The 13,120-nt window shown below is 42.3% G+C and overlaps 1 protein-coding gene across 5 annotated transcripts in view; it reads left to right on the top strand.

The window, feature by feature from the left end:
* Positions 1-13,120, top strand: part of LOC138742615 (multiple epidermal growth factor-like domains protein 6) — a 221,777-nt gene that overhangs the window by 167,327 nt on the left and 41,330 nt on the right. For all 5 annotated transcript variants that reach the window (XM_069897268.1, XM_069897267.1, XM_069897270.1 and 2 more), the window contains 2 exons: positions 6,781-6,909; positions 10,687-10,818. In XM_069897268.1, the coding sequence (XP_069753369.1) occupies positions 6,781-6,909; positions 10,687-10,818 (261 nt within the window). The remainder of the gene's footprint in view (positions 1-6,780; positions 6,910-10,686; positions 10,819-13,120) is intronic.

Consider the following 13,120-nt stretch of genomic DNA (forward strand, 5'->3'; position numbering starts at 1 on the left):
GGAGATAATTTACAAAGGGGAGTCCAAAGGGTGTCCCAGAGCAGGATTCCCTAAAGGATAACTTGCAGGTTGAGTCAGTAGTAAGGAAGTCAAATGCAATGTGAGCATTCATTTCTAGAGGAGTAGAATATAAAAGCAAGGATGTAATGCTGAGGCTTTATAAAACGTTGGTGCTCCCAATACTTGGGGCATGGCCATGCAACGGATCTAGACAGACGTGTTTTGGTTGAGATCTCCGTGAAGAGGGCGAAATAGTTAAAACTTGGAAATCAAGATTTTCTTCATCAAAAAATGGATAAAGCTAGCACAAAGAAGCCAAGGCAACTAAGACTGAAGAAGCTCCTATTCAACCAGGAACTTCAGGTGAAGTTGAAGTCCAAAAGGAAGCGGTACAAAAATGGCAATGGAACCGGGAGAATCAGGTAAAACTGGGGAGTCAGGTCAAGAGCTGAGCATCATCCTGGGGAAAAAATGGAGAATTTGAGTAACCTATTCATAAGTGTTGGAACAGTGATGAAAGATATGACGGAGAAAATAGCCAAAATAAAAGAGATTGTTGAAGACCTGATGGAGAGAATGGGTTGAGCAGAGATGGAACTGATGACAGCGCAGGAAAAACTTGAGGCTTTGTTAAAAAAAAACAAAGAATGGAAGTCAGGTAAATAAGGACTGCTTGACAAAATTGATCATATGGAGAACTTGAGTCAAAGGAACAATGTCTGAATTATTGGGCTAAAATGGATCCCACAAATGTTGGGAGAAGACAAATTTGAGAAAAACTGCATTTCGAGACAGCTCACTGAAGATTCAGACCCAGAAGAGCGGCAACCAGAGACCAAGACCAGTTCTGGTGAGACTTTTAGGCTACCAAAAACAGGAGATAATTCTGGGAGCAGCATATGATTAGTCTAAACAAAATAATGGCCTATCTGAGGTTAATCATGAAAAGGTACTAATTTTTCAAGACATTAACCCAACCTTGATTAAACAAAGAATTTGAAGGTGTGAAAAGACAACTACGTGCTAAAAACTTGAAATATTCGATGATATATCCCGCAATTTTGAAGTAGTGGAAGGGAATCAGTGATTTTTCAAGACCAAGAATGAGGTAGAAGATTTTTTTGTAAAGTTTGTAAAAAAAAAAGATCGAAGTTGCTGAGGGAGAAGATTGTGAAAATATTTATAGTGAAACTAAGCAAAAGTTGTACTTTTTTATTTTTATTTTTGTTGAACCATCTAATATTTATTCTTTAAAAGTAAAATGTATATAAATGTTCATGGGGAGTTCAGTAAAATGGAAAAAAAGTCTGGGAAAAGTAGTAGCGGAGTGGAGACACCGGTATAAGGGGGAGAATGGTGCTTGGAAAGGTTTGTCATAAAAAGATGGCACTAAAGGGAGGGGTTCTTCTTCAAGAGATTCCATGGGTTTTTTTCGCGGGCTTCCAGGGATCTAAGTGTATGTCATCGTCGGGGCAGGAACATTGTGTCTTTTTCTTAAAGGGGAAGGATAACTTTATTATTTAAAGAGTTAAAGAGATTTTATTATTAAAAAATATTGTTTTAAAGAAGAATATGGATAGAACATTGAAATTTATTAGTTTTAATGTTAATGGAATTAATGGGTTGGTGAAGAGAAAATGGGTCTGGCATACCTAAAAAAAATAAAGGCAGATACAGTCTTTTTACAAGAAACACATCTTAACAAAGAGGATGCATAGGGCAAGTAATATCTTCATTTGGATCAAGAGCAAGAGGTGTAGTGATTTTAATTAATAAAAATATGCCAATAATAATAGAAGAGACTCTAACTAGAAGATTTGTAATGGCATACTGCAAAATATCTGCAGAATCATGGACGTTTATGAATATTTATGCCCCAAACTTAAAATGAAGTCTTTATGAAGAATATCATTTTAAAGGCCACAGGAGGGAAGTCAAAATATGTTGACTTCAATTTTTGTTTAGATCCAATATTGATCTAACCCCTGTTAGATCCAATATTGGTCAATTTTTGTTTAGATCTAATATTGGTCAAATCACTGAGAACAATTGCAAGGGTGAAAGCTGCAAAAACATTTATGAAGGTTTTAAATTCAATTGATATGTGGAGGTGGCTCAACCCCTTATAAAAAGACTATTCATTCTGTTCAAGGTTACATGATTCACATACAAGGAATGATTTATTTTTAATGTCTGCTCAGTTAGAAAGTAGAGTGGTAAAAATGGAGTATTTGGCAAGAATTTTATCAGATCACTCGCCATTAACGATAACCAATAGATAATGGAAAAGCAAGAAAGTATGTATAGATAGCTCCTTAATGTTGCATTACTAAAGAAGAAGGATTTTTGTGAATTTATTAAGAGACAGATAGAAATATTTTGTGAAAACAATCTGACAATAGTCTTCTAATATGAGATACATTTAAAGCTTACTTGAGGGGACAAATTATTTATTATAATAAAAATCTTAAGAGAGAATATGCAGAAGAATTGGAAGGTTTAGAGAAGGATATAACAAAATTGGAAAAAATATCAGATATCAGGAACGCGAAAAATATAGAACATTAGAGAATAAAAAGTTACAATATAATACACTACAAACTTATAGAATGGAAAAAAAGAAACTAAAAACTGAACAAAATTATAAGGAGCTCGGAGAATAGGCACGCACAGTGTTATCTTGGCAGGTTAAAGCTGAAGAGTCATCCAGAATGATAAATGCAATAGAAACATAAGCTGATACTATAACATATCATCAAAAAGAAATAAATAATACATTTTAACAACATTATATAAAGTTATTGATACGCACCATCAATGACTCCAAAGTCTGAGTGAAGAACGATAGGCTTTAATACACATTAAATTTCATCTGGTCCAACTCCATGTGCTCGAATGAATAGAATGGGGTAGGGAGGTCGACCCTTATGGCCAGGTTTCAGGGGGAGGGGTTACAGGGGATCGAGTCATCAGTGGGCAGGCCAGTCACTTATACACAGAACAGGACAGAACAGTATATACATATCACCACATTCACCCCCTGTTTAAAAAAAACAATCCTAAAGGTTCAGCTGGTCGAGTGGCTTCTTCTGCCTCTGTGACCTGCGCAGCTCTGCCGGTAGTGTACTGGTCGGCTCTGTGGCTGGTTGGGTGTCTTGAGGTGGTGGGGGGGTGGGGTGGCAAGGCTGTTGCCATAGGGGTGGGGTTTGGTTGTCTGTGGAGGTGGTCCTGGTGGTCTGTTTGGCTGGGCGAGGGTCCTGGCCATATGGTATTGGTGCCTGGGGGCATCACTAGCTTGCACCACGTCCCTGTAGGGGACAGTGTGTGTGTATGTGGTGGTCGGGACCTGGGGTGGGTGGCACATGCCAGGTCCTGGACAGGGACTGTGTCCTCATGGCCATTGGAGTACTGCATGTAAGCGTATTGCAGGTTAGCATGCATGAGCTGCACTTCTACCAACAGATTGGTCTTATGGGCCCTCACATGTTTCCTCAGTAGGATAGGTCCCGGAGATGAGAGCCAGGAGGGCAGAGTGGTTCCGGTCGCCGACTCCCTGGGGAAGGAAAACGTGTTTATGTGGAGTCATATTTGTAGCAGTGTGTAGGAGAGATCGGATGGCATGGAGTGCCTCTGGCAGGACTTCCTGCCAGTGAGACACTTCTAGGTCTTTTGACTTAAGGGCCAGGAGTATCACCTTCCAAACGGTGGTGTTTTCTTGCTCCCCCTGGTCGTTTCCCCTGGGGTTGTAGCTTGTGGTCCCACTATGCCTCTAGCCAACAGGTACTGCTGCAGCTCGTCGCTCATGAAGGAGGACCCCCAATCATTATGGATATAATCCAGGTACCCAAACAGGGTGAACATGCTACGGAGTGCCCTAATAAACAGGACAGGGGATGGTAAATGGGAATCTGGAGAACTCATCTATGACGTTATGGAAATAGATGTTTCCATTGGTAAAGGGCAGGGGTCTCTTGAAGTTGACACTCAGCTGTTCGAAGGGGTGCGTAATGTCTGGTGTATGGGAGGTTCCGGGCTTTTATGAAGTGGAGCCACCTTGTGACCCCTGGGTGGCAGAGGTCATCGTGGAGGGACTGGAGGCAATTGAGAAGTGCGCTGGGTGGAGGGGGGGGTCGTTGAGTTTGCCTGGCCGGATATCATAGTTATAGATGGAGAGATCGATTCTCCACCTCAGGATTTTATCATTTTTGATTTTATCCCGCAGTTTTGTGTTGAACATAAAAGCCATGGCTCTTTGGTCCATCAGCAGGGTAAATCTTTTCCTGGCCAGGTAGTGACGCCAGTCCCTCGCCCTCAACGATTGCCTGTTCATCCTTCTCGACTGAGGAATGCTGTGTTTCGGGGCCATGGAGGGTGAGGGAATAAAACGCTACTGGCCGGTTTGCCTGGTTGAGAGTGGTGGCCAGTGCGGTCGGAGGCATCGCTCTACACATGGAATGGGACGGATGTGGAAGCAAAGTCACTGGATATATTTAAAGTGGATGTGTGAAAGGAATTGTAGAATTCTGGGCCTGATGTGTGTGTGTGAGAGGACGTGTGGGATTCAGGGCCTGGTGTGTGAGGGAAAGTGTGGGATTGAGGGCTGTAGTGTGAATAAAAGCTCTCATGACAGGAGGGAGAACTAATGCTTTAATTAGCATTTAAATAAGGGTAGAGTTCAACATTAGTCTTCAGAAGGATTCTGGGTTAGGCAGGAAACCAGGGTTATATGAGAGCAGATGGGGGTGGGGCCAGCCATTAGCACAATGCCATACCAGTGAATCCCAGTTCACTGCATTCACCCCTTCCTGCAGAATTTAGGGTCTGTGACAGAGAACATGGGTTCAGAAGCAAGTGATTAAAAAAAATACAGTTATTTACAAATTTACAGATTTAAGCGGTCCAGGGGGTCTGGAGATCCTGGTGGAGCACCTTAGCACCAGGAACGCCTTGGGTCTTTTGGTCCCCTTATGGGGGAGGAGAGGCGGGCTGGGTCTCCAGCTCAGCGATGGAGGGGAGTGCACTTTCCTCTTGAACTGAATCCCTCGAGGCCCTGACTGGGGGCGGCGCGAATGAGCTCTGTGGCTCACAGGGCATCTGAGGTGATGGACGGGTGCCAAGTCATAGTGTCCTCCCTGCCATCCATGTACTCCACATAGGCGTACGTGGGATTGGCGTGGAGCAGTTTTTCCCTTTCCACCAGGGGGTCGGTCTTGTTTCTCCTCACGTGGTTCCTGAGAAAGACTGAATGAGGAGTGGTGAGCCAGGTTGGGAGTGTAGTTCTTGAGGCCGACCTTCTTACGAAAGTGAAGAGGAGCCCATGAGGTGTAGCATTGGTCACACTACATAGTAGCAACCGGATGGAATGGAGCGCCTTAGGGAGGACTTCTGCCAGTGAGATCTGGAAGGCCTTTAACATCAGGGCCAGTTTGACAGCCTCCAGACTGTGGTGTTCTCCTTTTCAACCTGCCTATTCCCTTGGGGGTTGTAGCTAGTAGACCTGCAGGACGCGAAGCCCCTCACCAGCCGGAACTGACGTAGCTCGTGCTATGAATATAGCTGGGATACCCGAACAGAGTGAAAATGAAGTCTAGGGCTTTCATAACTGACAAAGTGGACGTATCCGGGCATGGAATGGCAAACGGGAAGTGGGTGTTCCTGTTCGTGGAGGAGAGAGGTCCCTTAAAATCGACGCTGAGCCGTTCAAAGGGCCTGGATGACTTGATCAGATGCGCCTTTGTGGTAGAAGTGTGGCTTGCACTCCACGCAGACCTGGCAAGACCTGATCATTTCCCCGATGCCTTCCATGGAGTAGGGCAGATTGTACACCTTGACAAAATGAACTCTGCATGTGACCCCTGAATAGCGAGCCCATTATGCATAGACCATTGTTGGCCGGTGTGTTCAGAGGCACAACTTCCTCTGGATAAGGCATCTAGAGTGTCATTAAGGGCTTCTGGCCGATAGGCGATGTCATAATTGTAGGTGGAGAGTTCGATCCTCCACCTAGTAATCTTGTCATTCTTGATTTTTTCCCCTCTTGACAATATTGAACATGAATGCGACTGAGGGCTGGTCAGTGAGTAGCGCAAATCTTCTACCAGCCAGGTAGTGTCTCCAGTGCCTAATGGCTTCTACAATGGCTTGAGCCTCCTTTTCCACTGATGGATTCCAGAGCTCATGGCCTTGTAATGTTTGTGAAAAAAATGTAACCGGCCTGCCCGCCTGATTGAGGGTCACAGCCAGGGCTACGTCTGAAGCGTCACTTTCCACTTGGAAAGGTACGTTCTCATCCACCGCATGCATGGCGGCTTTCGCAATGTGGTTCTGGAGGTAGTTAAAAGCTGTTTGGGCTTCAGCCGAGAGGGGGAAATTAATGGCTTTTAAAGGGAAAACCTTATCAGCATATTGAGGGATCCACTCGGCATAATATGAGAAAAACCCCCAGGCATCTCCTCAAAGCCTTTGTGGTCCTGGGGATGGGAAGCTGTAACATGGGGGCGCATCCTATCAGGATTGGGGCCAATTATGCCATTCTCCACCACGTAGCCAAGGATAGCAAACAGTTTAGTTAAAGGTGCAGGGGTGAGGGGTCAAAACCTTTACCCTTCCAGCCACATTCCCACTTTACAACATTGACTTCATGTTTAAGTAAGTGTAAATAAATAACATGACTTTCGAGAGTGATGGAACTCTGGAAATCAGCATGTTACTGGCATCAAATAACAGATACGTGAATGCACCACAGCCATTAAGTTTTCCATCTTGTTTTTTTACTTCCAGCATGCTCTGCTGGTTATTATGGGCCTGCTTGTCAGTATCCCTGCCGCTGTGGAAGAGATACCCTGTGCAACAGTGTAACTGGTGACTGCCTCTGCGGTCCTGGATGGATGGGACCTGACTGCAAAACAGGTAAGTAACACAACTGAAGAACACGTGCTACTCACTCCATTTTCCACCAGATAATGTGGAAACTAATTAGATGTCTCACATTTGTAGTGATAAAATTGGGATGAAATTCGTGTTGATCAAGAAGGCTAAATGTATGGTGCCAGTCAGTGGGCTTGAGACTACAGTAAAAATCCTATTATCTGAAATTCAAGCAATCAGTAAAAGAATTGAAGGAAATATCTAGGTTAAAAAAAATACAGAGGTTTAAAATGGGTACACCTCACAGTTAGTCTGCCACAATCTCAAGCAACTGGAAAGTTCACTTACCTGGGCATCTACCAATCCCCACAAGTGCTGGATACCAAGGGTTTACTGTATAATATTGACTGCAAAATATTAGGGGTTCCTCTACCTCCTCATAGCCTCTTTGTATTTTACTGGCCTGGACCGTGCTAATATGAAATGACAGTATGGATCAGATTTTGAAGTGATCATTACGGGAAGAGATTTGCATCTTTGCTCATGCCTCAGGAGACTGGGCCCTATTCCCAGTTGCACGCTGCTATTTTGAACAGTGATCTTGGTAACAAGGAGAGGGGGTTTCTGGGTTCATGTGTGTGTGTACACACGTTTGCATATGTATAAAGCAATCAACAGGAAGGAAGAAAAAAACACAATGTTCTCAAATAACTGCTGTAAATTATTTTCCTTCAGGCGAGGCAACATGTTTCACTCTGAGCACAGATTTATTTGATTGTCCTTGTAACCAATACTGATGATTACAAGGCTTGATGGCCACTTCTAATAATATACATTGTGCCTCAGAAACCCTGTCATTTTCTTTGAAAATGCTTCTCTGTTATTACTTGCTGATAATAAGGTGGCCGTGTTTTCACCACAAATTCTGTCTCCCAGTTAGTAATTATAAGGGTTGCACTAAACGGCCCTGGGTTTTATTTTCATTGATTTAGGTATGCACAAGGACAGAAAAAGAATGAAAATTCTGCTGATGTTTCTTTAGTGCATTCCAAAAACTATCTGAACTTAACAAATATGTAATCTGTCCCATTTACTGATAGATTCCAGGTAAGTGTATTTTTTGGTTGCTTGACAATTAATCTCCCAATACGCCTGCATTAAGAATAAACAGTTTAAAAGACAACAAATAATTCTATACTCCACTTTTCTGAACAAACTTCACTTGCATGAATGTATCAACCTTAAAGCATTTTAATTTATTTTCAGTCATATTCTTTGAAAACATTTACTGTCACTGCATCTGCTTGTTCCTCCCTCTCCACGGAACCGCCCGAAAGATGATCAGTAACATTATAGATAATTAAACCCCCTCCCCCAAGTTTACAGATAGAACCTCTGACTGGGGCGACTTACTGAGCAGGGATATGGAGACATTTATAAGGGACAACCCAAGAGTGAACAGTGTCATCAACCAGCTCTTCATCCTGGGCGACACTATTGCTGTTTCACACCTCTTTAGTCAAACAGCTGCTACGAGCAAAGCATGACCAAGACACTCTGCTGGATGAATATTTGCTCCCATCTTCACCAAAGTTTATGTGCTACTTCAGAGAACATGTATTTTTACCATTTTAAACCTATTATTTTATTCTTACCTTTTTCTATTTATTTATTTGCTTTCCTTTCTGTTTTTTTGTCAATTCCTTATTTCTACTGGTTGCCTGAATTCCAGATACCAGGGGTTTGACTGTATATTTCCAGCTGTATATTCATTCTCAACCCCCCACAGTTACTATCTTGTATACACATGAAGTTATGATTTTCCCACCATATGTACATATCCTGTAACAACTTTTACTTCCTCTGCCAGGAAGTGATGCTTGGATAATGTTGCATGACTGCCCTCTGTTGTAATTACAGGTTGCTTTGAGCCTGCCTTCCAAAGAAAGATCACTGCAGTTTGCATTTTGTAGTGTTGGTGAACTGAGGAACAGAAGCAACCATGACTGGTTCCTTCTCTGCTGCTTTTCTGCTTTCTAGTGATTGTGCAGATGACTTAGTTTGGATAGGATTAAATGTTTTCACCTGTCAGGGAGAGTATTGACTGTGCTGGACAAGGAGAGATATTACCTCTTTGAGAATCTGGATTTGCTGTTCAATGCCACCATGTTTAGTGCAAAAAGAAAACTGGAGCCAAAATCAAAAGGACTAATTCCTCAGATCAGTGTGGCCCCAATGTACGAGTTCAAATCCCAAACTGGCAGTCTGAATTGAAATTACATTACTATTTTGGTATTTTATAGCAATAACTGTTAAGAATGATAACAAATAAATAATAAATGATAATAAATAAATGTAAAACCCCATTTTATTCCCTTCAGGGAGGAGATCTGCCATCCCTCTCTGGTCTGGATTATATGTATTCCTGTCTCACCAATGGGGCTGACTCATGAACACCTTCTGAAATGGCCAAACAAACTAATCATCTTGTTGCCGGTTAGAAATGGACAATGATTGCTCTCTCGCCAGTGATGTGGATGTGTCCAGTAAAAGAATGGAAGTTCTCAAAAGCTTGCGATCACGTACAAAACCTATCAAAGTGAGATGGCGGGTCACGTGCGAACCATAGGGAGAGACCATCTCACGTTGATGATGGACATTTGCTCTGAAATTCTTGTAGCAGCTGAACAGGTACTTTGTAAAGAAGAAACAACAGCTACAATAGCAGACATTAAATTTCACAGAGGGTACTGATGGCAGGAAGAGTTCTCAAAGAGCATGTTGTAGGTTTGACACTGGGAGCTTGGGTTTGCAGGCAGGAGGCCGTGTTGTTGCAGAGGTTGTGGGAGGGCTAGAGGTGAATCCACGGACCCTCAGTGTCTCTGAAGGGATTCTCTTTTGCTTCTACTTTCTCTTATTGTGGGTGCACCAAGCTGTACCAGTGACAGCTCTTTGTGGAAGGCAAAAGTTGATGATAAAGGAATCTTGAATGCAAAAAATAGATATATCGCAAATGTTCACATTTGCCATGGTGCAAGAAATGGAAGTTGTGTTTTTATAATGCACCTTGTCCCTTTTATGGTATCAGAGCAGTCTGCGATTAATGTAACAAGAAGAGCTTTGGCATTATCCCCACAGCACATGGGATAATCTGCATGTCGCCGTGATGGAGTCCAGGCATTACTGAAAGCCTTAACCTGCCTCTTCGCAGGTTGAACAGAATGTTTTGGAGCTGAATGGACAGTTTAAAAAAAAAAATTAAAAAAACGAAACACAGATGCAGGAAATCTGAAATAAAATCAGAAAACACTGGAAATGCTCAACAAATCTGCTGGTCTTGGTGAAAAGAGAAACAGGGTTAACATTTCAGGCTCTATCGAAGGGTTTTGAACTGGAAGCGTTAACACTCTTTCTCCTTCTGCACATGAGGCTGAGCATTTTCAGTGTTTTCTGCTTTTATTTCTGACAACACTGTGCTGCTCCAAGGAAGTGCCAGTCCACATCGACATCCCCTGTGTCAAGACCGTGAGAGCCCCAACAACCAGGCAATTCTGTCTCATTGACACGATGCCAGCAATGACACTGACTGAGATGCGCACAAAGCAACTGTGAGGCCTTCATATCAAAACAATATGGCTTTGCAGTCTTGAATCACTGTCAAACAGTTTTAACAGGTAACACCAGTGCAACTCTTCTAGTTTGCCCAGGAGACCTAGTTTAAACTCTATCTGCAGCACCCGGTAGGTTGTCTCAGTCCAGTTGCTGGCAGGTCCTGTGTCCGGCATGGCAGCTTTTTCACAATTTCTTTCCTCTCTACAGCTTGTGACGTGGGCCGATGGGGTGGAGGGTGCAAGAATTGGTGTGACTGTAACAGCACTGATGGGAGCTGCAATCCTGTGACCGGTCACTGTCTGTGTGAGGCGGGTTACACTGGGAACCGCTGTGAATACAGTAAGTTTCAGGTCGTGTGGACCACACAGTCATTTCTGAGAAGCTACAAATCACAAATCTGGAAAATATATTCAGGGTGCACGTTTTAATAAGTATAAAATAACATCATTATCAAGCAGTTAAAAAATGGTTATTGTTAATATTTTAAGTACAGATCCTTTCTCTGATATTTTAATGTGGATGTTGTGAGGGCGAATGATATTTGGATTGATAGAGCCTCAAAGCAAAAGGTTCCCATGTGTAGTTAAACAAGAAATCTGCAGATGCTGGGGTCCACAGCAGTACACAACTGCCTGCCTTTTACTTCCTATGGATGCTGCATGACCTGCTGAGTTTATCCAGCACATTTATGTACTGCAGGCTCCCAAGCGTTGAGTGCACCCTTCTATTCTCACCCTCTTTTTCTGCTAGTTTTAATTCCCATACCTTTTGGCTCCCAGTTGGGAAATAACAACCACTCATTTTGCTCCCTCTATTTCATTATGATACCATTATGATGACCCTTTGGTGAAAAGTCCAGAGTATCACAATAATAATTATTCCTTACCTCGGTAACTGTTAACACAAGCTTCCAGGAAAGGGTAAATGAAAATCTATAACCATGTTACTGTGAACCATCTGAACTATCTTATTGTTCTGCAACCATCTTATTTTCTGCAACAGCCATGAGAAGATAGCACAAGGAATAAGGACAGTGGTTTTCACAGGGGAAGGAAGGGAGAGTGAGAAAGCAAGTTGCAGCTTTACTCTTGAGGTGAAGGTCACAGCATAAAGAGGACGCTCCATTTTATTTGCCATCTGCAGCGATTGAAAGGAATATAAAGAGGACAATTTTCAAACAGACTGTCCTGAGACAGATTTCTTTAGCCATTGGCACTGACTGAATGATCAATAACTCAATAGCGTTCCTCTGCAAGGGGCGTGGCACAGAGTTGAGTTACAGGGAAAGATTAAACAGGTTAGGACTTTATTCCTTGGAGCATAGAAGAATGAGAGGAGATTTGATAGAGGTTTATAAAATGATGAGGGGTATAGACAGGGTAAATATTTTTTCACTTAGATTAGGGGAGATCAATACAAGAGACTATGACTTTAGGGTGAAAGGGGAAAGGTTTAGTGGAAACATTAGGAGGAACTTTTTCACTCAGGGAGTGGTGGGAGTGGGGAACGAGTTTCCATCTGACATGGTAAATGCGGGATCACTCTTAAGTTTTTAAAGAAAAACTGGGTAGATACATGGATGGGAGAGGTCTGGAGGTTTATGGTATGGGTGCAGGTCCATGGGACTAGCAGTATGAACTTTTTGGCGCAGACTAGAAGGGCTGAATGGACTGTTTTCTCTCCTGTAGTGTTCTTTGATTCTATGGAACCCAGCAAATCTTGCAGCGTTCGTAGGAGGTAAAGATATATTATTGACTTTTCGGGCCTGAGCCCTTTAGGCTTTTTCACCGCAAACACAACATCTGCAGTATTTTGTGTTTTACTCAGCCAGTGTTAATTCCTGTTTTTTCAAGTAATTCTTTAATGTAGATTTTTTTGAAAGAAATTAAGCATGCAATATTAAAGGATATTAAATATTCCTGATAAAATAATTTTGTTATTCGAAAGTATGAACTTGTATTGTTTCCTGTGACTGTTACTGATGGTTGACATCATGAGTGAATACTGGACCAATATTTATTTTTAGAGATACAGCACGGCAACAGGCCCTTCTGGCCCATGAGCCCATGCTATCCAAATATACCCATGTGACCAATTAACCTACTAATCCTATACACCTTTGGAATGTGGGAGGAAATGCACGCAATTGGTTGTCCATTGCACCTACATTCACACATTCACCTTCACTAGCACCACTTCTGAGCAGGACAAGGGCTGCTGGCACAAGGGAAGACCATTGTCGGTAGGTTCTCCTCCATGTTGAATGTCATCCCATATGGAAATACATCACCTGCCCTTCATTATTGGATCAAAATCCTGGGACTCCCCCCAGCTGTGCTGTGGGAATACCTTCAGCAGATTATGAGATGTATGAGATGGACTGCAGCAGTTCACGAAGCCAGCTCACCACTTCCTTTTCAAAGGTATTGGTACTAAATCCTGGAATTACCAATGATACCCAAGTGTTGAAAAATCAATAGAGTAAAATCCCTATTATCCAAAAGTCAAGCAACCGGCAAAAAAAAAGATTGAATAAATAAATAAATTGCAATAAATAAGAATAAATAACATTTTTAATACAGTTTAAAATGTTTAAATTAAATATTCTCTGAAGTAACACATAGGTTAAAATAGTAGCAAA

The sequence above is a fragment of the Narcine bancroftii genome, chromosome 9, assembly GCF_036971445.1.
Source record: "Narcine bancroftii isolate sNarBan1 chromosome 9, sNarBan1.hap1, whole genome shotgun sequence".
Lineage (NCBI taxonomy): Eukaryota > Metazoa > Chordata > Chondrichthyes > Torpediniformes > Narcinidae > Narcine > Narcine bancroftii.